The following is a 25,261-nucleotide window of genomic DNA, read 5'->3' as shown; positions in this document are numbered from 1 at the left end:
GGTTTGCACAAAGGCAATGATCAGATGAACAAAGTTGCATTAAATATCAGAGGACACTTTTTCCACAGCTATAACCATACATGTATTAGTATTTCTGAAAATGGATCAAGTCCTGTACAAGAGATTTTTAAATCTGTTTTTCATTTTGTTGTTGTTTTTTATATCCATAGGCAAACTAATCTGGAACTAAATAAGTAGCATGATGGCTGCCAGTTCAGTTTGACAACTTAATTATTCTGCTTGGAAAATAAATAAATAAATATCAACTGAGAAAACGATGTATTTGTGCTAGTTTCTAATACAGGCGTTATAGTACTTTTTATGACTTTTAAAAACCTGTAGGGTTTACTGTAAAAAAGAGATAAGACACGGTAATATTTTAAGTATATTTGCCTGTAATAAAGTAAATATATCACTATTATCAACCAAACATTAACCTATATCTAAATAACTGCAAATCCCAAATGTAAAAACAGAAATAAAGATTGTTGGTGTGAGTAATAAATAAGACAAGAGACAAAAATATAAACCTTGATCCTGATTACATGGGGCAGAGATATTTAAACTTGTTTTCTAATAATAATTTGAGGTGATCTACCATATTTGCCATTTTTAAAAAAGAATTTTAAAAATGTCAGTTTTCATTTTTAAGAGATCAAATTGTTTGTGAATACATTTTGAGTATCCTCAAAGGCATCTTCATCTAATATTTGTGAAGTCTGCAAATTGGACACAAACAAGAGTTTAGAGAGAAACAGAAGGTTATTCTGTCGAGGAAAAGGGAGAGGAGTCAGTTGCTGTGTCAATATCAGCATCAGAAATGAAAAGTTCATTTTATAAATACACTTGTGAAAAAAATGTACCACAGCTACAAAGCCTTCACCAGAATCCTTGGTGTCATCATTGGAGCAGAGCAGGAGAGTGAACATGGAGAACAAAAACCTACCCAACCAGCTACAGATATTGTAGCAGACTAGCTTCATACAAAGATAAAATATATTTTTAAAACAGAACACCATAAAAAGGAGGTAGTCAGATTAGTTAAGCCCTTCATTCTGAGCAAGTTCAGTGATTAGTGGATGGTAGCTGTAGGAAAGTGCAAAGATGGGCAGGTCAGAGTGGCCTCCCTGAACCTTTGAGGTGAAGAGAGAAAGGGTCATCGGCATGATTAGCTGGACGGCCTCCTACCAGCCGACTGCTCCTCTGGAGTCCAATTAGAGAAGAGAGGTGGGCAGAATGGGGAAAAAATGGTGGTAAACTCCCTTCACACTCAAACGGCATACATCAGTGCTCACGCAAAGTTCATCTTCTAATCAAAGCCCCTGGGGGCACAACCTCAAACATCTACACTAATATTATCACAGACATATGCTGCTGCTGCTGCTGCTGCACAAGGCATAGCTCTTATATTTACTCATTTTTACTTTAAATGTCACATTCAGTCTGAGGTTATCCTTCAGTTTCAACATCATATTATTAATAACACACAAAATAAAATAAATTGTTGATTGAATACTGTGGTATTTTAACTTTTTTAAATTTAGTTAAAAAAAAAATAAAAGCTAGGTCATGTCACATCTCTTAAATAGAAACTCTGTTTCTGTCACGCTGAAACAGTCTCAAGGTTTTACATCCAAAATAACCTAGTGTGTCTTCAGTAACATAAAAACAGTTTGTTGGAAAAGTGTTTTTTTTAATAATAAACTATGATCTTGTGTGTTTGGCTGGAGCCGTTTCAGAGAATGTGAAATAGCAACATAAGAAATACTGACATAAAATGCATAACCTGCTTAACCTTTGCACAGTTTTTTGTTGTTGTTGTTGTTTTTAACCTGTTCCACTTATATTTTTTTATTTTAAAATGATTTACCTGTTCTTTTGGGGGTGTAAAATAAACCAGGAGCTTTAACCAGTCCGGATATATTACCATGAAATCAAGGCTGTGATACGTTTGGTATTAGGATTCTGTTTTCTGTAGCCACAGAACAGGATTTAAGTAAATGTTGTTACAACTATTTTTTTTTCTTATTTTATTTCCATTCTTGTTTCATTTTAGGTTTAAACTTTGCTCTGTAAAGCACTTCACATTTCACTTGTTTCATTATTGCCATACCAATAAAGTTGAGTTGTTTTGAGTTACTTCACCATAGTAATTGACAGAGGGTCTTCGCTTCAGCCCACAGCAACTTTGGTAACATAACCCTTTCCATTTTACATTACAGGAAAGCATCTAGTTTTGTTTGCTGAAATGAGGTAATAACAACATACAATTTCATTTTAAGTGACCTGTTTCTAGTATTCCGACATGTTTCCTACACTCTGAATTTACAACTAACAAAGAATCAAATTGTTCTCATATCAGCTAACATAACCCAATGAAATTCCTATAGCTTCAGTTGCTGTTAGTTCAGTGTTGTTTGACATGAACATGAAGTGCTTTTGGACTGCAATGGACCACTCCACAGTTCTTATTTATAACAGTTTGAGATAGTTTGCCTTTTCTGTTTTCACACTGGCTTTAATGCAGATTTTTTTTATTGTAAAATCACATCATTACTTGCATAGCTGCAGACTAGTTTTAATTACATTTACAGTGTAGTGCTTTCATGGGACTCTAGCTTGATGCATTAATATTATATACCTTACTTAATCTTAGCTGGCTATCGACCTACTTTAACGGAAACCTTAAAGGAACAGTGACATTGTGGCGTAGGACAAGGAAGCCATGCCTTGTCTTTAGATACTAAAGTTTTGATATTTATCTGGTCTTAACAGTGTGAATGTGAAAAATCAGCCACATGTATTTGATATAAAATTTCCAAACAGAACATTATCCTCGTGAGGGGAGGGTGTCAGAAGCACAGATTCTTTCTTTCTGTCTTTAGCTTGTAAAAGTAGTGGAAGCACCGGTGTATTAATGAGGGTGGTGTTCCACTTCTGGAACGACCCTTTTTTGATAAAGAATGTTGACTTTTTCTCTTGACCTACAGTGACTTATTAAAGGAAAGATGGCAAACACTTTCTCTGCAGATGCTCTCAAACTGTTGCTCTCTCAGATGTGTGTGCAATCCTGTGGTTACAGAACCATGTTTGAGCAGCCAGAGCAGGTTTGCTTTTCCGCTTTCCAATTCTTTTCTATGTGCTTTGTGTGGCAGAAACATCCCCTTCCAAGAACAGTCTTGAATTAGCATGGATGGCAAAAAAAAAAAAAAAAATCATGTGCCTAGTTTTTATGTGAGCAAATGGTTTTTACATGTGCAGTTTTTAGCAACAATTTTATTAAAAAAAGATAAAAAAAAGGAAAAGTAAAAACTTTAGTTGGAAAAGACAAAATTCCACTTAAAATGAAGTTTGATCATTTAAATCTCTCAAAATAAAAAAAAAAATAGAAACGTAAAAAATAGAATTTTCTTGTCTAGTCAGCTGCAGTCCCAACAAAACAGATACAAAGAGCAAAGCTGACTGTGTGCAGATAGTTTTGTGTGTGAGAGTGTGATCTGCATCATGACCTTGAGTTTGTTTCACCCCTACAACCCCTGCAGTGCTGGAAAAAGACTCCTTTGGAGTATATAAGTGTTAGAGAGAACACATACTGGTGAGCAGTCAAATACATTTCTAATGTTCAGCCTGAAAAATCACAACTGATGTCAGTTTGCTTTGTTTGTTTCTTACACACACACACACACTACAACGAGCTGATTATCTGCTGGTGAGCCAATCAGTCTTCATCAATAACACTTACCTGTGTTAGCAGGTTCTTTGTGACAGCCAATCACGCTCTTTGAGCATTCTGCTTCTGCTGTCAACTTTTAGCCTAACGAGGAGAGAAGAACTCATTGTTCAGGTCCAGGATTCATGGAGAACACAATGTGACCTTTTAACAAACCTTCAGCTTGTTTCAATGTAATTAATCACAGTTAAAGTCCCATAATAAACCCACCCACTCACAAAAAATATAAACTGATACCTCACACTACTACTACTACTACTACTACTATTACTAATACTACTTCTAATAATAATAATGCATTTGCTGAAAGTAATATATGTTTAGCAGTAGAAATAACCAGCCACCAGAGCATTTGGTATTGTTTTTACAAATGCAGTGATTACACACATAAGGACTAAAAAGTGAGAACAGTGGCAGCATTAGTGGTGATACATTTCTCCAGCAAGTAAAAGTACTTCAAATGGGGAGTCACTGGCACAGTACAAATAAAACAAAAATAAATAATGAGGTATATGAAGCGAGGAGTCATGGTCCTGTATTTCTGTCTTCATGCAATGTTAATATTTGGGATAGAGTGTTTTCAGTCAGTCATATTTTGATGTGATAAATAAATAAATAAGCAACATTTTGTTTCCCATCCGGGAGTTTTCCAAATACAAAGAGAAATCTCCCTGGATGGGGAAAAGCAAAACATCTTTAACTACAGAGTAGAAGTCCAAATGCTTTGTTTTAATTTTTTTAATTTTTTTTTTCCTATCCTGGATGACAGTCATTCATGTCCTCTTGGATGACGGAGAGTCCACATTAGCATATTTTGATGTACTGAAACAGTTCCACTGAAGCACAATGTCAAGCATTGTGGCGTCCAAAATTCAGTGAGAAAGATGAATAATGCCTCCTGCTTATGACTGGGGTTTGAAAAGCAGCTAACAAAATTGCCATTACACAATTTATGTAAAAAAACTCACTATAATATGACACAATATCAACACCAATTCAGGGAGCCTTTATAATAGCACCAAGCAAAAAGCACAGAAGGGCGGTACCAGTATATTTCGATTTGACGATTTTGACTGCTTGATTAAAGCCAGCTAGTAAGTAGTTTTATCTTTTATTACTGTTATTACTGTCATATTTATTATATGGTGCACACAGAGCCCATGTTTTAAAAAGCTCACTGTGTGTGAATAAATGAGTCATTTTAGTCTTTATTTGTTGCTTTTATTCACAAATATACTTTGGATTTAGTTTTTTTTTTCAACCACCTTTTATGGCAGATTGAATATATAAAAAAAAGAATAACTAACACTCCACACATTGTATGATAGGAACATGTTACCAGTAGAAATGTGTATGAATATATATAGCGTGTATCAGAATACACATATGTCTGTTCTTCTAGCAGAGCACTCAAAATCTTATAATTTTCTAAATTGTCTTGGATGTCAGAAAGCCTTCACTTCCATGATCCAGATACTTTTATTGATATAGTGTAGAGAAGATAAGAGAGAGAAAAGGCAATCACAAATGTTCTATTTTTAGACCTAAATTAACATATTTTTAAAAGTTTGCCATAGAGCTCTAAGAATGGATACAGGACTGCATCTCAAAACAAAGAAAGCAGAAAAAGAGGTAACATCAGGAAGGAAAAAGGAAGATATTTGCTCAGTTTGAGTACACAAAGTTCAGGTAGAGATGTATTGAGAAAATAAAGATTTGAGCAGTATAGATTTATTTCAGTTCAACTAAAGCAGTCAGTTGATCTGCATTTGCAGAAAGAGGCCACACTTGTTCACAACAACAGATGTGATGTAGTTTAATACAAAAGATGTGGTATACCTGATTAGATGGAAGTAAAAAAAATTCTACTTTCTTTTTCTTTTTTTTTTAATTTTCTCTATTTCCTCTAAAATCCAACACGCAGAGTGTTTTTTTCTGTGTGAATGAGCGGTGCACACTGTTCTGGCCTCCAGCCAGAGGATGGTCTCGTTAAATGACATATTGATGCTCCTCAAAAAGAAGTAAAATATTTCAGAGTTTTGATCTGTCATCCAAACCTAAGAGATTAAGGAGGTGTTAAGTTGATTGTGGATTACTCCCAGGCTGTTTTAGATGAGCTCAGTAAATGTTATTACTCAGGACTTATTTTGAAAATGTCAAGTGTGACGTAGCTGATAAACTGTCTGGCTGAGACAATGATGAATGAGCATCAGATGGCATTAGGACTCTTTTGTCACCATCTAGGATTTGGATGATAATTTGTGTTTTGCTTCTCTTTGACCCCCAGCGGTCAGCGGGCCTTCCTGTTGGAGAACGTGCCCTGTGACATCCCCACCTGTGTCGAAATTAAACGAACGTTCCACATCCATTGGGACCAGTCGGACTTGGGAGCGATCCAGAACGCTGTCATGGCAACTTTCTTTGACATCTATGAGGACGTAAGTAGCTGATAATATGTTTAAAGTTTTACTGTTTTTGTTTTTTTTTTTGTTGTTTTTTTCCATTAGTGACACCTGAACCTTACTTTCTGTACCAAGCAGTTTGTTTTTCCCCATCAATTGCAACCTAACCTTTTCAGTCATTTGTTTATTTTCTAAATCTGTTCTAAATATATTTATCTCACTTTATTAAATGTGCCAACAAATTTACCTGACTTTGTGAGAGTTTCCTATAAAATATCATCATGCAAAAGGTAGACTGAAATGAATAAACCTCAGAGACCAAATTAGAACATTTTATGTTTCCAGTTCAGAAAAGTGAATAACCAGCTTTTGTTTGCATCAACATCAACAAAATAAATTAAAGGGTATGGTTTTGCTTTATTTTTTAGAGTAATATTGGAGATCTAGATTGAGGACACAGTTTTGCTTTCAATTTCTAAAAGCTCACAGAGGATAAAGTTATGTCCAAACTGATTTCCCTTTGTTTTTTCTAGATACTGTATTGTAAGAAGAAGCATTTTCTTCTCTTTATGTGCTGGTGTGGTTTCACACCCTTTTATATCTAATGTTATTATTACACTCAAGCTTTTTATTTATTTATTTTTTTTGAGCATTTGTCTTGAGATGTTTATCCACTGTAGTAAAATAATATAAGGAGTATTTCTTGTTTAGCTGCTGTATTTCAGTGTACATTATGTGATTCTCTTTATGAGATTCACACATATGATTCTTTTGTCGTTTTTAACTATATGCTTTATTTAATTTGTAGGGAATATTAGACATGTTTGTCCTGAGCAACGCAGAGAACCAAAAGGACTTGATGATCCATGCTTTGAAGAACAATTTTGAAGCTGATGCCTATTTTGTAAAAGTGATGGGTGAGTAACTGGCCCAGTTTCCTACCTTCTCTCTTCATCAGTTTGAAGTTTACCAGAAGCTTTCTTAGTTCTCACACTAACCTCACCACTTTTACAACTTTGTCTTTTATTTACTGTAACAGCCCCTCCTAGACCAATTACATTCACTGAACACAAGCAAGTCTTTTCCCCAACACAGAAAGCAGATGGCTGTAACTATTATCTGTCATATAATTTTGATTTTCTACTCTAAAGTTACTTGGTTGCTGCTGAAGAGGAGCTCATTTGAGCTCTTTGTTCAATGCCAAAGCCATTAAATGAGGATGGTCATTGTAAGCACAAACTCTGTCATAATTGCTCCTTCTCTCAAAAGCCCATTTCTCATATACTGTTACTACTTTACCAGGGTCTGCACTATAGTTCTGTAGTGCCTCTTACAAAAGCATAAGGGCAACATGAAGTATGAGGGAGAAACTACTCTTAGCCTGGTTTATGTGATTGATTACAAAACTACAAGCAGAACACGTTGCTACAACTCAAATGTGTTTTACTCTGATTTCTAGTATATGCAGTAAATAGTGTTTGTTAATCAGAAATAGTTAAAAGTTTTGTTTTAAGTGAAACTTTTTTATTTTTTTGGTTTGTGGCTTATTTTGTAATTGTCATCTGTCTGTCCACTTTTTACTGCTCAGCACATCATGTAAAGATAATATTTTGGTAAGGCAGCTGGTCCTCAACAGTTATTGCAAATGTTCCTGTTTTACATCAAGCCCTAGTGAGTCATAATAACCTTTTATGCTGCCTATGCCACTGAAACAACAAAATATTCAGGAAGCTACCTAGATCATTTGTGAAATATGATGTTTCAGTGTTCAACACCCTCCACCCCCCATTTTAACGTCTGAATACAAGCACTGAAATGTCTGCTCTCAACACTCAAAGTATTGTTTTTGTATTTTTACTTCACAGCCTTTCCTTTCAATTTGTATCCTTTCTTTCTTTTGTCTTTTTTTCAACTCTGCGTAAAATAAAGTCTTTTCTTTTCCAAGTTGCTACAGCATTGGTACCTTGTGACACTGGAGGAAAACAAAAATAGTTTCACTCCTGGGTGGGTTTTAGCTCTTTTTAATCTGTCATTCTGCTCTGCTCATTAGTTGGAAAAGCAGCATCGTTCATCACTTTTCTTTTTAGATCAGTTGGCAAACAGTTCTTGTTTTATGTATTTTTAAAAAAGAAGGTGGTACACTAGCACCCCGTGTGTTACATGTATGCAAATAAGAAGACTTACATCCATATTAGGAGTGGATTTTTATAGTTTTAATTGAAAGGGTGTCATTTTCAATGCCAAAAACCAATAGATGTTCTGAACCAGCTTGATTCTGTCTCTATCCGACCAAACAAACTGAAGCATGTAGAGCATAAAAATGATGACGGGAGCTCAGACAATACAGGCTCTAAATGTGACAACCGTCAAGCGAGTGACTGAGAGCAGTAATTACTTGAAGATGCGCACAGGTATGAAAAGATGTGGGAGGTTAGTGGATTAGTGTCATTACTGTCAACCTGTTTCAGAAATATCAGCATTAGATGACACATGAGAGCACAATCTACAGTCAGGTTTATCAGCTCACTTCTAATTCAATGAAAGCAATAACGTGTGGCTATATGAAAGGATGAAGTAATTTCTAAAAAAAAAATTACTAAAAGCCGTTAAGTAATAATGAACAACAAAGCAAGTCCGTAACAGTAGCAGCAGCACAGCAAAGAGATGAAAGGGAAGGGTCATTCAGTGAGACAAAGAGTTTTGCAGGTCTTTACAGCCTCTGGAAAGAAGCTGTCCTGGAGTCTCTTTGTTCTCACTTTAATGCTTCGTAGCCTCCTACCTGAAGGGAGAGGTCAAACAGTTCACATGCAGCAGGGGTGGGGTCCTCGCTGATAAAAGATGCCCTGCTCCAGCACTTGCTGCTGTAGGTGTCCTCAGTAGGAGGGGAGGGGTGCTGTGAGTTATTTTTTTACGCAGATTTAACCACCGTCTGCAGCACCTTGTCAGCAGCAGAGCAGTTCATGTAGCAGGTGGTGAAGGAAGAGGTAGGTGTGTTTTCCACCGCACACCAGTAAAATGCCATTAGAGCAGAGTTGTTGGTCAATTACAGGAAGTCACTGGAAATATAGACGAAAATATTTAAAACAGGAAGCTATTTGCACAGCTGCTCCTTTTAATAAAGGAACGGAATGAAAGTTTAGACTCATCTCCTAAAGTCCACAACTATCCCCCTTGTCTTCTTCATATTGATGCAGAGGATATTTACTCTGCAGCACATCTCACATTCCTCCACTTGCTGCCTTAACAATGACTCATCATTGCAGAACATGCTTCCCACAACATTCATGTTGTTAGCATGCTGCTTATCAAAATGTGTTAGTAGTGTGTAAGCAGGGGGCCAAAGATACACCTATAGCTGCAGCTATTTAATATTGAGTCTTCTAACATTTACTTTATTGATTAGTCAAGTATTTGAATATACTTGTTAAATGTTCTCAACGTTTTTTCCAGTAAGAAGAACAGCACCCTCCTTTTCTGCTATCAGAGCCATGCTTGTGCACACAACACATAACAAGAAAAACAATTCAGTGATTTCTTATTTGTTTAATGGAATTCATTTATTTATTTAATTCCTCCCATAAATAGCTAACAGGCGCACTGATCTTGCATACCTTTGTCCACAGCTGAGAGGTCAGGATGTTTGTGACAATCTGATATAGTTTTTATTTTTACAAAGTGATGAAGTTTTTGAATGAATGAATGAACAAATAACCCTAAACTCCATTTGGCTTGCCTGAGTGCAGTAGTATCTCTTTGAACAATTCAAAATGTTTTGCCTGTTTTCCTGGAAACATTTGTTTGACTCTGTCTCAGGAGAGCTCCTCATCATAGCTGAGAAAATTGTAAGTCCTTTATTCTGGAAATTCAGAAGTTTCGACAGCTTGAGATTTGTTTTAAATATCAGTGACTTAATTTCCTCTCAATTCATGTAAATACATGCATAAGGAAGCATGCAAAGAGCCACTGGACTGTTCCATCTGTTGTTGGCATTGATTCAGCTCCGTTTTACATTTTCACAATTCTTTACTCTTGTTTGTGTTTGATGATTCAAGATGCTGCATCTGCTTGTTGGTCTCATTGTAAAGCTTGATCGTCCCCACTGTGAATTTTGTTTAATCAGAAATACATCAGTCTGCCATCTGTACAAAGTGTTGTTGACATTACCCTGTTGTGGTAAGAAAATATAGTATGGCAATAGAAACACTGTGTTGACTATTTTGAATTTTTTGTTTGATATTAGTCCTGAACTTTGAGCATTTTTGGCATTTTTATTTTTATTTTAGATTGGTTATCGTCAGTCTTTCTACACTGTTCATAATGTCAGCATAAGCATGTTGGGCATGACAGTAATACCTGTTCCTGTGAAACACAATGACCACTGAACAGCAATTATTTATCAAGGGAATTTATTTATAATTAAACTGTTTGAGTTACCGAATGAATAATTTTGATCCCAGACACATTCTTGACAGAGACTAATGTTGAAGATGTTGACTCAGGATGAAACTGTGGCTTTTTAATGATTTTTAAATGCTTTTTGAAGTAATTCATAATTCAGTTACAAAGGGATGGTGTTAATGAAGCAGTCAGAGTTTATTCACCAGAGTTGATGACATGAATGTGTTGAAGACAGAACTAGAGTCTAAAAAGACGAGCCTGAACTAAGACTCCTTGTTGTTCAGAAGGGTGAGAGCAAAGAGGGTGACAGATATGAGTGCTTCCGATACAGATTGATTTTTTTTCTAAAAGCATACTCATGGGGGACATTGATGTCAGTTTTTCCTTTTGAGTGTGCCATGTCCAGCCTTTTGAAGCATTTTATAACTGTCAGGGTTTGAGCTACCGGGCAACAGTCATTTATGCACATCACAGCTAAACTCCTGGTCACTGTCATTATTGTAGTCATCTTGGGACGCTTTGGTGTCTGAGCCTGGGAAAGTGAAGTGTGAAAGATTTCAGTTCCTCCAATCCTCTATCTCTCATTCCAGACTGTACTTGTGCCACACAGATGTTATGACTTGTGCATGGATTTCAGATAAACCCAGTTAGATTATTTGTTATGACAGTTCATTGATTTAGACACAAATACTGAAGAGGCGGCGAAGTTTAAATTCTTATTTCAGTTTATGTACAAGTCAGTTTAAACCGTCTGCTTCTCTTTACATGTTTTAATCTTATATTTTTACTTTCTTTTTAATAGCAGTTTAAGTCACAAATTTTCAGGGATTCTGGGTAATTAGAGTCAGAAGACAGCTTGGGATATGTCTTGAAGCACTGCGTGTTTTCCCTTCTGTAAATGAAATCTCTTGGGGTGAGGAGGAAAAAAAGCAGCTGGATCAGAAAAGGCACACTGTAATCTAGATTCACTCCAGGCACTGTGGGCTCAACATCAACAATTCAGTCTCACACAAGAGTGAAAAGGTGAAAAATCCCCAAATGATTTGGTATTATTTTGTATTTAAATGGAAAGTCAAAGCCAAAAGTTGTGTATTTTTAGTTGTCGTGACAGCCTCTGTGCGATTGTTAGTGTGTGACCTTGACACGTCTTTATTCCTAATGCCTCAACATGAATTCCTTTGGTGTTGTCTCTCTAAACACCGCTGTTCTTTTCGGTATCCATGTCTTGTCTCACTGCGGTACTTCAAAACACGTTCACAGAGATACACTCTCCAAGATTTTTTATTTTTTATTTTTTGTGTTCCCCCATATTGATGCAAGCACTGTCAGCTCCTCAACTTTTCCTTTGTATTTGGTTTCAGTTATTACATTTGTTTGGCTGTAAATATTTCATACATGTTTGGTGTGTTGCGTCTTTACTACATCTAGCTGACTAGAAAGTAAGCAACAACAAAGTAGATCTGCCGAGTGTTACATCCTGTCAACATTTCCTTCCCCTCGCTTGAGAAAGTGAGCTCAAATGCAGCTTAATAGCCTTGCACCTCCCCTGAATCCCCCAGAGGGAAAATTGTTTGTTTTCTTTTCTTTTCAGGTGCCTCAGATAGCATAACTAATAGTGTTAGACTTTAATAAGGGAGACTGGTAGAGTGAACATCATATTCTGCCCTGACAAGTAATGTCAGCCAGTGGTGGGACTCTGTAGACAGCCTGATCCAGTCCTCCATTCTGTTAGATGAAATCCTATTTTCTCAAGATGACGTCCATCAGCCATCCCTGAGCAATATTGAACAACAGGTGCTAAAGGATTGAGTGTGTCAGTCCGAGCGTAGGAGTGTGTTCGGTTCATGAGTGAAAGCAAAGATCCACATGGACTCATTGGGATATTTCCATCACAACTTCTATCACACACCTTAGATGGCAGCATCGCCTTTCAGCCTGGACTCTTGCTGGGTTCTTCACACTGGCATGACCTGAACCTGCACTCATCTGACATCCTATCCTCCTACACACCTGAAACACTGTAGTTCTTTAACAAACAGATTCCACCAGGACTCTCTTTTGCAGTTTGAGCATTTATTATTTACGAGTGGAGATGCCGACCAGTGGAAGACTTGACAGCTTGGATGTCATTCTGTGAGAAGTGCATTAAATATTTCCTTCCAAGTAATGAAAAGTGTATCAGTCCTGTGTGTGACGTTAGTTCAACTCTAAACCAAGAAAAGTTCATCTAAAAGTGATTGGTGTGATATTATTGATGTTTCTCTCTGATGTGCTGTTGTGCTCCAAAGTTGCTGTTGCCTTTAATGTTCATACTCTGTTTTAAAAGCTTGTGCTAGCTGTTGGTTTTTAAAGGTTGAACCTGTACAATTGTGCTTTTTGCTCTTGAAATTGTTTGCTTTAAAAAAAGAAAAAAAAAGTTAGAAAAAACATCTGTACTCTTTCAAAGCTAAAGCTATCCTCCAAAGTCCTCCACTGCCCAGTAATTTTTTTCATTGTGTTCAAGCACAAACAAACAGTAAACATCCCAATAAAGCACATGCAGTCTCTTTACTCAAAAAAAGCCTCACACTCAACGAGTTTTATAACCCATATATATGAATTTCACAAAAAAAGAGCTCCGAATGTTATTTTTTTGCTTTTTTGGTGCATTGTATTTATTATTTAGGAGTAGTGTAGAAGAACAGTCATGCCATAGTTTGCAGTCTAAACCATGTTCCGCATCCATCAGTTTGTTTTCCAGATGCACCCTAATAGACCTCACCATCTTTCTATTTATTTATTTTTGACTGTTCTCTTTAGCAGTCAGGACAGCAGATCATCTGCTTCCATCTCACCCTTCTATCTGAGCAGCTGTCTGTAAACCCTCTTTCACTACATCCATGAAACTAAGATAGCACATAATATATCATACAAAACTTTTCATGGGCTTTAGTGTGCTAATAACTGTTATTCAACTGATGTTTCAAATTAGTGGTTTTAAGAAGAGGAGTTCAACGATGTTACCAATTCTCTGACCTTAGCTACATTCAAGGTTTCATTAAAGACAGAGCCTGATGAGTTTAGTGTTCTGAACCTGACTGAACCTTTGGCATCACTATAGCAATATGATATATATGGTGTTCTATTTATAAACCTATAATAACAGACAAAAATACCTGCAACATGAAGCTCAGGTGCAGGATCTTAGAACCATCAGACAGACTGTGGAGTCTTGTTCCCTTTTTTTTTCACTTTTTCTTATCCATTGTAAAGTAAAAGTTGTGAATCTTGTGCAACTTTATACCCATACATCTTAGAAGGATATTGTCTCGTTAGATGCAAAATTGTATATCCAACACTAAAAAAAAAAATCCTAATAAGATTTTACACATTATACTCCAATTAAAATGGGTTTATGTGTCTTTATACAGGCAGTTGAAGTTCTACAATAAGAAGCTTTGAGTTAATATGTAAAACCTTTGGAGCCATTAGAGCAGCATTGTCAAAAAGGCCGTTTGTTCATCACTGTGCTTCACTACCAACTGAAGCCAATAAATTCCTGATACTGCTGCCATGCCAGTCAGTTTAAAAAGATCTCAAGAGTCTACCAAAGAGTTTAGGTGTAGTTTTTCTTCTTATTTGCTGGTGTTGAAGCACTGGCAATGGTTTGTTGGATTTATAGAAGGTAATTCACAGGAGGTCTTGGGGCCATTCAGGCTATCTATTGGCTGCAACATATACTGCCTATTACAAGTAGCTTCAGCAACCCAAGACTGTGTATCAGTGCACAGTATGTGTGACAAAGGTTGAATGTGTATTAGAAGGACTTTAAGGGATTCTTAATACCACTTTGCTGAAATGTCATGATTTAATTTCTCATCTTGCTGCACTGCTGAGCAGGAGGACTCCGACACCCAGTGACATCATTGTTGAGCGATGTCACTGGGTTCAAATACATTTCCGCAATAAGAACATTTCCATTCTCCTCTGTAGTGTCCTCTTCTTGTCAGATTCATATTAGATTCCTGATATACAGCAGCAACGCAGTAAAACAATGACTGCCGTCTCAGAGTGACAATAAAAACTAAGAGCCATTTCATAAGCTCTGTCAAAGTCCAAATAATTTTAATTTGTTTTGGGTTTGTGAAGTTTGTGCGGAATTGCCAGATGTCTGATTACTCTCAGCATGTACACTATCCAAATGTGTCCCGCAGACGTTATGTTTATCTGATAAAATCATAACTATTCCATGTAAAACATAATTATGTTCTGTGGAACTATTCCACATTGGTACATGTACTGTACCAGCCAGGAGTTTGAACCATTATTTTAAAAGCAGAGGTGTGCTTAAACAAATTATTCTTATTATTACTACTCCTTTAAAGTGTATTGTGCAGTATTTTCAGCTGCTGTGTTGTCAGTGTGGTACTAATGTGTCTCTACTGTGTCAACCACAAAATGTCCTGTAATAAAGTTTCGTTTCCATTTCTTTTGATCCCTTTGAACTTGCTCAGTCATAAGACCCCACCATATTTAGAAAGATGGTTCCAAATACAGTTGGGCTAGCTGGTCCGGGATTGTAATATGGACACGTGTGACTGTCAAGTTTTACACAAAGCAAAGTGGATTCACATTAAGCTGTACGAAGCAAAGTGGTTTCTTGGTGGACAGATGGATGGATGATTACTGCTGAAGAGAGAGGAGATGGCAGCAGTCATAAACTCCAGAATTAGAAAGAAGGATAAAATGACGAGTGATGGGAAGGAGAGCGGGAGGGGCTCTGTATGCATGAGTGTCTCCAAGTGTGTGTTGTGAGTGCATACTTGTATGTGGGAAGCAGATGAAGAGAGAGACTGACAGGCAGAACTGTATGAGTTGATTAGTTTCCTGCTCACTTATTAGGATGCAGATTAGCTGCATTGAGAAACATCTGGGAGCTTTTCTCAGGGCCGTATACTTCTTCTCTCCTCACTTCTCACATCCCTTTTCATCATATCTCCTATCAGATCCAGACCTCTTCGCTCGTCGTTCCACGTTTCCTGATCTCTTGCCTTTGTCTCATTTTTCCTTGTGCTTGCTTCTTTCATTTCCTCTGTTCTAACCCTGTCAGGCCTCTGTTTTACATCTTACTATTACCTCTTCTCCTGCTGTCACCGTGCTGGCACTCTTTTTGTTTCTCTTCTTCAAACCTCTCGTTTTCTGTCCTCCTGCTTGTCTTCCTGTCCTTACATCTGTCAGTATCTGCTGTCTTTTAGTCCCTTTTTTCATTTTATCAAGAAGATTTGAATCAAGTCTTTCAGTGGGGTTTTGTTGTCCAGAACAGGATTTGACTGCAGGCTGTATATTGTCACTGTTGTGAATACTTTTATTCTGTGTGTCGCAGCACATGAAGTGTGCCTCCTCCCATGTTTATCAAAATAGCATCCTGTACCAGCTAATGTTGACAGCTGAAGCTGTATTGTCTCTGCATAACAATGAGACATCTAGCGATTCAGAGAATAAAATGTACGTCACATATTGCAGCACCAGAAGTCAGCCTTAATCATTTTCCATCTTTGTCAAGATCAGCTTTGAGTGTGGACCAAACCCACTGAGATTTGAAGGATCTGGATGGCAGCTCACTTATCACATTATGGCTAGTGCTTTAGATGATGAAAACAAAAGCAGAACCTAATTACAAATTAACCTGATCACCAGGTTTGATTTATGATGCTGATTGCTATTCTTGTTGCTCGCAATTTTAATATTTGGTCGGAGACAACAATCTTAACCCAGTCACGCTTCATCAAAAGGAGCAAAAGGAGCCCCCCCCCCCATCTATTTCTCTAACAATTGATCATTTTCTTTTGTTTAGTTTTCCAAGGACAAACAAAAGCATTTTCTTGTTTTAGTGTACATTAACCTTGATTATTGAAGCTTAAATATACTGATACATAATATTCACTTCCCTGACCTGACTGTACATCTGCTGTATTATTATTGTGTTTGACTGAAGTTTGTGGAAACCTGCAACCATCTCAGCTGCCAATATTGACAAACCACAGCCAGTCAGCAGGTCTAAACCCAGAGCCATCCTACACCACAGAACTGAGAAGAGTGGCAAAGTGGTGGTCATACTGCATTTGCACTGTTTACCTGAAAATGAAAAAGGTTGGAAGTCACTAGAATCTGTTTAAGGACTGCAAACACACTGAGCTGTAGTGATGGTGAACATAAAAAAAAAAACTTGCTCTAGGATTTAAATCCCAGCAGCAGCACAACACCTCACCATAGTTAGATTTCAACCAGTAAACAAGTATTACCAGGATGGGGATTTGACCCATTTTAAGTAACAGATAAAAAAAACAACATTTGTAATTGGATTTAATGCAATAAATCCCACTCTTTGTTGCTAGAAATGGTTTGTACATTACCCAAATAATTAAAAGTTGCTGTGCAGGTGCACAGACAAACTCAGGACAAGCTGTCAACAACACCAACACTGTGTATGTCATCCCTGTAACACGAATCTCCAAGTCATGAGCAGGTGGTCATTTCTGGACATTCTGTTGGTTCTTTAGACCAGATGTCAGCTCACTGGCTGTCACAGAGATGCAGGTCAGGTGTGTATGTGTGTGTGTGGGCATGAGTGGTGCCCGTGCATGCCTGTGAGCAGCCCTGCAGTCAGCAAAATCTGCCTGAGGACAATGGGAAGTGATGAGCATCTCAGGGCAAACGTTGCTCAACTGTCAGTTGTCGTTGTGTGGTCCTGAATGTGTGAGTGAGGATCTACTTTTTGTGTCGGTTCGAGTCTCGCTGACTTGCACTTGTAGTCACACAAACTGACATGGCATGTCATGTTTGTATAGCGAGGTCTGCTAATCAAATTTTACCCCTGGTGTGTGTGTGTGTGTGTGTGCAGGTGCTTGTGTGAGCATCAGCTAAATATTGTATTTTGTTTTTAATAATTTGTCTTTTATTTGTTAAGTGAAGTTGAATCAAAGTTTTGTGCGTGTATGTGTTTTCTCATGCAGTTCTCAGTCTTAGCTCTGAAGTTTGTATTGCTGTACTTTTCTGGCTTTTAGTGATAATACACTAAAAGTGCAGCTCTGTAGCTAAATGTATTGTCATATTATCTGCCACTGACTCCTTCAGGCATAAGATATTCTTTTAATAAGTGCTTTATTTTTCTATATTTGTATGAAACATTTCCAGGTGCAAATATAAATAAGAGATGTGTTCTACTGGGATTCAGCTTAAAGCTGTAGACCCTCACAGAGACTGGAGGTCCAGGAGGCTGTCTGAGCAGTGGGCTAAGTTAAGCCCCAGTCACTCTCCAAGTACCTCCTCCAGCTGTCTGTCCTCTGAGTATCCCAGCCTCATCAGGAAACTAAAAAGGATGGATGCAGCAGGGAGTCGGTCCTCCACCAGAATGTGAGCTGTTCCACTTACTGCTCCAGAAAAGTAGGCTTTGTTCATGCCAGTTGCAAGCTCGGTCAAATATCCTCAAGCAACTGCCTTCACTCCTTCAAGTCGCTGCTAAATGGATGATATTAAATGATATTAAGGCCCCATCATCACCAACACAGTTTCTTTTTCACTCAAATGAGCATGCTCATATTTTTGCAGGAGCCGTTAAGAGCAGAATAAGTGCACTGTTTTATAATATAGACCCAGTTGGACATTATTATCAAGTTTAAAGCAAATGTGGACATCAGAAGAACTATTATCATTTGTTTATTTACTTACAAAGATGCAGCAAAAGGAGCACAAAATATTTCATGTTTTTCTTTGATAAAAATGTCTATTGGCATGATGGTATTCGTGATTTATATATAAAGCATCAGAATAATTCAGTATGAAGAATGAATTTCCTCAAAACATATTTGTAGCCAGAAGATTCACTGGTATTGATATAATTTTACTTTGAGCACAATATTCTAAAATCATGCTTTTGATTGTAAACAAATCTGTTCCACTCCATATACGTTTGATATATGATGCTGTTCAATATGGGAACAAATTAAAAATATAAAACTGGAATTTCTCCCCTTTTGAGTTTGATTCTCTAAACTAAATTCAGGGATCTACCACTCTGTAGCAGAAGGGTTAAAAACAGTATGAATAGCATGCAAGGGTGTGATATTGTGCCAATAATATCCATGTAGAAGATTTGTTAAATTTATCCAACTGGTACTTATCGTAAAAAGAGGCTTGGAACAACAAGGCTTAGATCCTGCGGGACATGAAATTCTGAGCAAACGCAGATGTTGGCCGACCAATCAGACACAGCGGTGGTTAAGAAGCAGCAGAACTGGGCCAGGTTTAGGTGATGAAATCCTAAGCAGTTTAAGTAACAACAGGAGTTGTCACAAAATCCGAACATGACACCAAAACAGATCTGAACTTAGAATGTGACTTTTTAAAATTGTTATATAAACTCATACAGTGGGCTTTTTTTAACTAGGCAACGGTCAATATTTTTTTTAAACTCTCAGCCTTGTGACATTGCGTTTACATTTGTTTCCTCTTTACTTGAGAATTGGTAACCTGCATTTCAATATTCTAAACTGTCTAAATAAACAAAATGCAAATATCTCCTTTGGATATTCTTAAGAGAATATCACAAATAAGCAACTTGATCCCTTCTTCGAGGACGATAGTTTTTCATCTGAGTCTGTGTTTTCAGCTGTGTTCAAGAGCCACGCTACTGGATTACCATGGGAACTGGCCCAATTTCCTGCATTGAGATGTCCCACTTGTGAATAGGTGTGAAACACATACACTAATTTAAACCTGTGTCTCAGCTTCTTTTATTAAGTTATTCATCCATAAACTCCACTACAGTTAATGTGGCAATTCCTTTAAACTGAGCTGAGGTCTTGTTGTACTGAAAAATGGTCATTACTTATTACTGCAGAGTTTCTAAAGAAAAGAAAATGTGCAGCAAGTAAGTAAACCGGCATGGCTAGGTAAAATGAAGATTTGAAGATCATGCCAGCAAGTTCAGCTTGTTAACAATTCAATTAGGAAGAAATCCAGTCAATGCAAGCTTTACATTAGTCAGACAATTGCTGTAATTTAACAAACAAAAACAAATCATTTTTATTTTGACATAGAATATTTTCTTTTCCTTTAGATTAAATTACAGGCGTTTCCACATTTGTATTGTCTTTCTCAGAAATAAAAGAGTTGAAATATCAGAATTTTTATTCTCTCATTTGGTTGCGAGCAAAAACAACAAAAACGTGTGTTCATGCTTTCAAACGGCAAAAATTGTTGCTCATAGTGTCTCTCTCTTTGTCACGGGAATGAAAACACACAGCATTACACACGCTCACAGACCGATACGGGGCACACAGGGCAGTTCAGCCTCTGCTCGATTAGGTTAGTCCCACAAAAGAGCTGCCATCAGTCTTAATATTACACCAGAAAATGGGCTAGTTCAGTTCAGGCACGGCTGTGTAGACATTGTGTGTGTGAGTGTGGGAGTGAGAGAAGGGAAACTTATATATTGGCAACAAACAACATCTGTTCCCCATAGAAAGTTTTGGGAGCTATTCCACGGATCTTGTTTCAGCCATTGAGGAGCCGTTATGTACTTGTTACATGTCTGCCGAGGTTTGAAGTACAGAAAACAAAACCGGCTCGCAGAAGAAGCTGGGAGTTTGTGTTTCCTCTCTGTCATAAGTGTGACAGCCGAACCTGAGCACACAGTAGTATCCACCCTGAGTCATGTACTTCCTGGAGCGACGGTGTGCCCACAGAGTTGTGAAGGACTTTGGTGCTGATGCTGTTAATGTCTGCCTTTTCTTTTCTCTTTTTTTCCACTTTCCGCATCAGTAATTTCTTGTCACTTTTTTTTTCCATCAAGTGTTTTTCAGTCTTACAGACTAATTTCTCTGTCATGCATATAACACTATAAATATCTGAGCATTTTTAGAGCACAATCTTCGTCTGAAAGTCTTTTTATCCAAAAGATATGTATATATTTCAATCAGTTTATAAACTAAATAGGGAAAAACTGCAATAAGCTATTGCAAGTCTGATCTAGCTTTACTGCATTAATGCAATACTGCAAAATGTTGTATAAAATTGTCCCATTCAGTACTAATTAGGCTTCTTCCAAGATCTGTTTCCCAAAATCCATATAAGTTGGATAACAAAACAATGTTTTCTTTTAATTGGTCTAACCTACTCTAAAGTGACTGCATGCATTTGGTTTCAGTAGTTTATAAGAAGTAACTCGTCTCACCATCTTTATATGGCTGGTTTACTAGTTTGTTTGCTTGTTTCTAATCTGTTCTCTTCCTATTTTGGTTTGGAAGTCACTTGACATTAATTTATAGCTCAAGGACATAGGTTTTAGTACTTTTTTATGTTATTTGAACTTATTTGTAGTCTGTGTTCTACTATAAAAAAAGTAGAACCGAACAGTCGTGTTGCTGAAGTAAAAACAGCTGGTCGTTCAGGTGAAACATCTTTATGCTACAAAAAAACAAAAGCAAAGTTTCATTCATTTTGGCAGAGGTTGTGGCACTGTGACTTAGAGTCATTCTGCAGCAGTTTTTCCTGTGACCCAAGTTATCTTTCCTTTCCTTTCCAAACGAGCTGCACTTCAGACAAATAAAAGTCTGATCCCTCTGTGTTATCGATTGATACAGTGCTGCACACAGGGTTGAATGTAACCTGACCCTTAACGGCTTGAAGTTCAAACAAGTGATGAATAAGCCAGTCTTTATGATTTATTGATTCTCGTGTCCTTCATAGATGACGGTGATGTGTGGATCCAGTGTTTGCCCAGAGTTGATGAGCAGTATAAGTACACACTTGGATGTTTCTGACCACATCAAAACAAGAGGCCAGAATCCCACTCAACTCTTTAAAATGCTAACCTTTGCAGATCCAAAGATCAATCAATCAATCAATCAATCAACATTTATTTATAGAGCCCTTTACAACAGCCTAATGGTGCCAAAGTTCTTCACAATACAAAAGTTTAAAAAAATCCATAAAAACAATAATAAAAAGGTTTTAAGATTAGATTTAGATGATACTAATAATACTGCCAACAGATAGGGACAATAAAAAAATATTATGAATGGGTATTTTCAGTTCAATTATTCTAAAGCCTGTAGCAGAACAGAGACGTATACTGCTTTCCTTTCCTGAAATGCATTGTGGGACACCTCCTTGGCTGTTAAAAGGGGCATTCGCCCACATTACAGAAAAAAAGGATTTTAAATAATAAAAAACTTGTCAAATGAAATTTTGAAACTATTTTTTTTTTTTTTAGCCTACTCTTCTGTTCCTTTTTTTTGCACACTGTATTTTATTCAGCTGAATTCCTAACAAGGCTGTTCTTATTTACATTTTAATTTTTCCTGTTGCTGTTGTCAGCTCATGGATTGGACCCATTTAGACTAATTGTTGCTTGTCCAAGCTGCTAAAATCCTCTCAAAAATCACTCCACGCTATTTTAAAAAGGGCTTCGCTTAAGTTCAAGGTAATGGCCCTGCTGTAATTTTATGTAATTGTTTTTATATTTCATGCGAGGTTGGGTTTTCATAGTGGCAGAATGGTTTAGTAATGGCAGATGGTTTTTAGCTGAGGAGAGTGAGAAAACAAAAACTTAAATATTTTCTGAGTTAAACCGTTGTTAAGAAATGTTTAATGAAGTTTCTTGTTTCGAAAAGTTTCACTTGGTGAAACTCACAATCTCTCTTTTAAGGGATTTTTTTTTTCTTTTTAAGCGAAGCACAACTGCAGATCTGAAGTGTAGATAGTTTGTGACTTGACTTCAGGCTAAAAGCTTAGAGCTCAAAGAGGTGTGTGTCTATCAGTGAGTACAACAACGGTGCACAACTCAACAAACAGGAATTCAGATTGTAGAAAACAGTTTTATGGCGAGTTATAACAAGAAACACTGTCTTTTCCTTTTTGTGACAGACTTTAGGTCTTTCATCGTCTTTTTTATACTTTCATACTGTACTTTATCACACAGATGTGCTTTTAATAATCAGTATTACAACAGTGATCTGAAAAGAGGAGGCATGGAAACAAGAGTGGAATTGTATAGGGAAAGAATGAGATTTTCCATATTAAAGTTTAACACGTTTTGTTGTCTTAAGACCCCTTGAACACTTCATGACGATGCTGCTACACTTTCTACGACCTGTTAAAAATGGCCACAAGTGAAGCGCTGCCAGTGTGGTGTGGGCATCATGGGGTTTTAACCTAGGCACAAGGCCAGTACTGTTTCAGATTCTAAACAGCCAAGCCATGATGGTGCATGCAGGCCTCGCATCGTAGGTATGTTGTCAAGACGCTCCCTCAGACCCCACCAAGGACCCCAGTACACTTCCACCATGATAATAAACCACTGCAATGTTGTTGCATAAGTTTTGTGCATGCTCAAAAATCACATACAACCTATCACAACCCTGCACACTCTATTGTATGTAGTGGGTAGCCCACTGCATTTTTAATATGCATCTGAAGACCTCTCCAAGACCCTGAAAAGACCATCCACATTCTCATTATTTTGAAACATTATAGCAGGGGTCCTCATTCATCGTGAATGGTTCCTATTTTGACAAATAACCAAACATCATGTATTTAATTCTTCACTGCGATGTTTTCTTTAAATGAATTTGGCGATTGTCTAATGCAACTCTGTGTCCAACCTCATAAACACAATTAGGCTTTAGCTTGACTCCATCAACCGAATCAAAGCAACCGTAGACCCTGGACCTTATTAGTATGCTAATAGAGTCACTTCTCTAATAAGTGATTTACAATTCAGTGGACTTTGTCCTTGTTTCGCTTGTATGCACAAATAAATAAAATACTCTCATAGTACATGCATTCATGATAAAAGTTTACTCATTATTTTTTGTCTTTTTTTAACCTGTGCTTTTCTCTCTTCTCTACGTTCACATAGCATGCAAAAGCAATGTTAAATATTATGTAAATATGACTATTTGGGCAGAGTTTGCAAGTATATAATGTGCCGTTTTCCTTCTTTGGTTTAATATTGTGTCACACTGTAAGGAAATCTGTCTGTTTGATGCACTGATCTTTTCAGAACAGCAGCAGCACAAAAGTCACATGTGCCACAACAGAGATGTGTTTTGTGCAATTGTGAAAGATGTCTAACTCTGGCAATCTCTGTCATCCACTTCCTCAGTGCTCAGCGGCCTCTGCTCTAACGCCTGTCCTGAAGATGTCAAGGTAAGAAATATGTCTTTGTTTAGGTTTCCAAACACCACATAAAAAAAAATAATTTTTCTTTGTTAAATTCTGTTTTTTAAACTAGAAGTCACTGAAGTTTTACTGCATATTTCTGGTTATTTGTAAAGATGTTGCTTTAACATAAACATGGTTTGCATTCATTCCATTATTTTCTCAAATAAATACAATAAAATAAATACAATAAAATGTAAAAATAAATTGTGATTTATTGCATGTAATGAAGCTGATTCCAGCCTGATAAATAATTAGTAGAGATTTTGGTCCAGACCAGTTGCTGGTTTACATGTACTACACAGGAGAAGGTTCTACTTCTCCAGAATACTCAAAATACTCCCAAGCAGGAATCGCAGCATTTAGTGGAGTATGTTCAGCATGCTGGATGAAGTGTCCTTGCAGTGTCACTTATTGATAGAAAGCAATATACAAGTCAGGGGAAAAAAAGAAGCAGTAACCCTTATCAGCAAGCATTACCTTTTTTTTTACAAAAGGTAATGCTGTAGAGGATTACGTTTGTATGCAGACTCACTTGAGTGTTTTTTCATCTCATGGCTGGCTAACTGGTTGAGTGAACGCCATTAGAAACCCAAAGTGAGTGCTGCAGAGGTTTATGTTTTCACAAACAGCCCCTTTCGATAATCACCAGGAAATTTCAGGGCTGCAGTCAACGTATGACAACAGCTTAAGACGTGAGCACCCCTGAGAACCAAGTACGTACAGTTTTTGGCAGGTCTCATGTACAGACAGCCTGCTGTTTTTGTGACTCCTTCCTTTCATAGATCCTTCAATAAATTAGCTAAGAAAAGTAGCCTCCTCCTCTCTGCTTGCTACTCCTGACACCTACATGTGCTGTCATAAATGTTCCTACTCAATACTTAAAATATACATCAAATATCGTTCTTGTTTAGCACTAAGAACTAGGCATTAATTAAGGGGTTTTTTATACCAGGTTTCAGACTGGAATTTGCCTTTTAGTATTTTCCAGATTTGAAAAAGTATGGAAATAAAAGCAGAGTATAAATATATAAAACAACTAGATGGATAGATGGATAGATAGATATTACTACAGTGTCTCCTCCTGGTGCATCTACATTAAGCATTGATTTTACTGAGAACCCAGGGACACATGTAGACTCAAATGGCTTTACAGGTGTCATTAGTGTCCATGTCTCTGATGATGGAGACAGTTAAGCTCTAAAGCGTAAGTTAACATTTCAGTCATCTGCTTCTTCATATGTTCATTTTTTTTTAGCAATACAATGAAGCCCAAGTCATTTTCAGAAGCATCTTTCTCGTTACGGTGTGTGAATGAGAAGTTAATATTAAAACAGTTTTAAAAACTATGATAAAACTGCAGGCCATTTACCAAATGTTGCATACAGGTGCTGGTCATAAAATTAGAATATCATGAAAAAGTAGATTGATTTCAGTAATTCCATTTAAAAAGTGAAACTTGTATATTATATTCATACATTACATACAAACTCATATATTTCAAATGTTTATTTCGTTTAATTTTGAT

General features: G+C 37.0%; 1 protein-coding gene across 1 annotated transcript in view; it reads left to right on the top strand.

The window, feature by feature from the left end:
* The window catches only part of itfg1 (integrin alpha FG-GAP repeat containing 1), a 130,166-nt gene that overhangs the window by 69,615 nt on the left and 35,290 nt on the right, over positions 1-25,261 (top strand). Inside the window, exons 11-13 of the mRNA XM_017425854.3 lie at positions 6,018-6,168; positions 6,941-7,049; positions 23,678-23,721. Coding sequence (XP_017281343.1) covers positions 6,018-6,168; positions 6,941-7,049; positions 23,678-23,721 — 304 coding nt within the window. The remainder of the gene's footprint in view (positions 1-6,017; positions 6,169-6,940; positions 7,050-23,677; positions 23,722-25,261) is intronic.

This window comes from Kryptolebias marmoratus, linkage group LG15, assembly GCF_001649575.2.
Source record: "Kryptolebias marmoratus isolate JLee-2015 linkage group LG15, ASM164957v2, whole genome shotgun sequence".
Classification (NCBI taxonomy): domain Eukaryota; kingdom Metazoa; phylum Chordata; class Actinopteri; order Cyprinodontiformes; family Rivulidae; genus Kryptolebias; species Kryptolebias marmoratus.
This window is presented reverse-complemented; position numbering and strand designations above follow the sequence as displayed.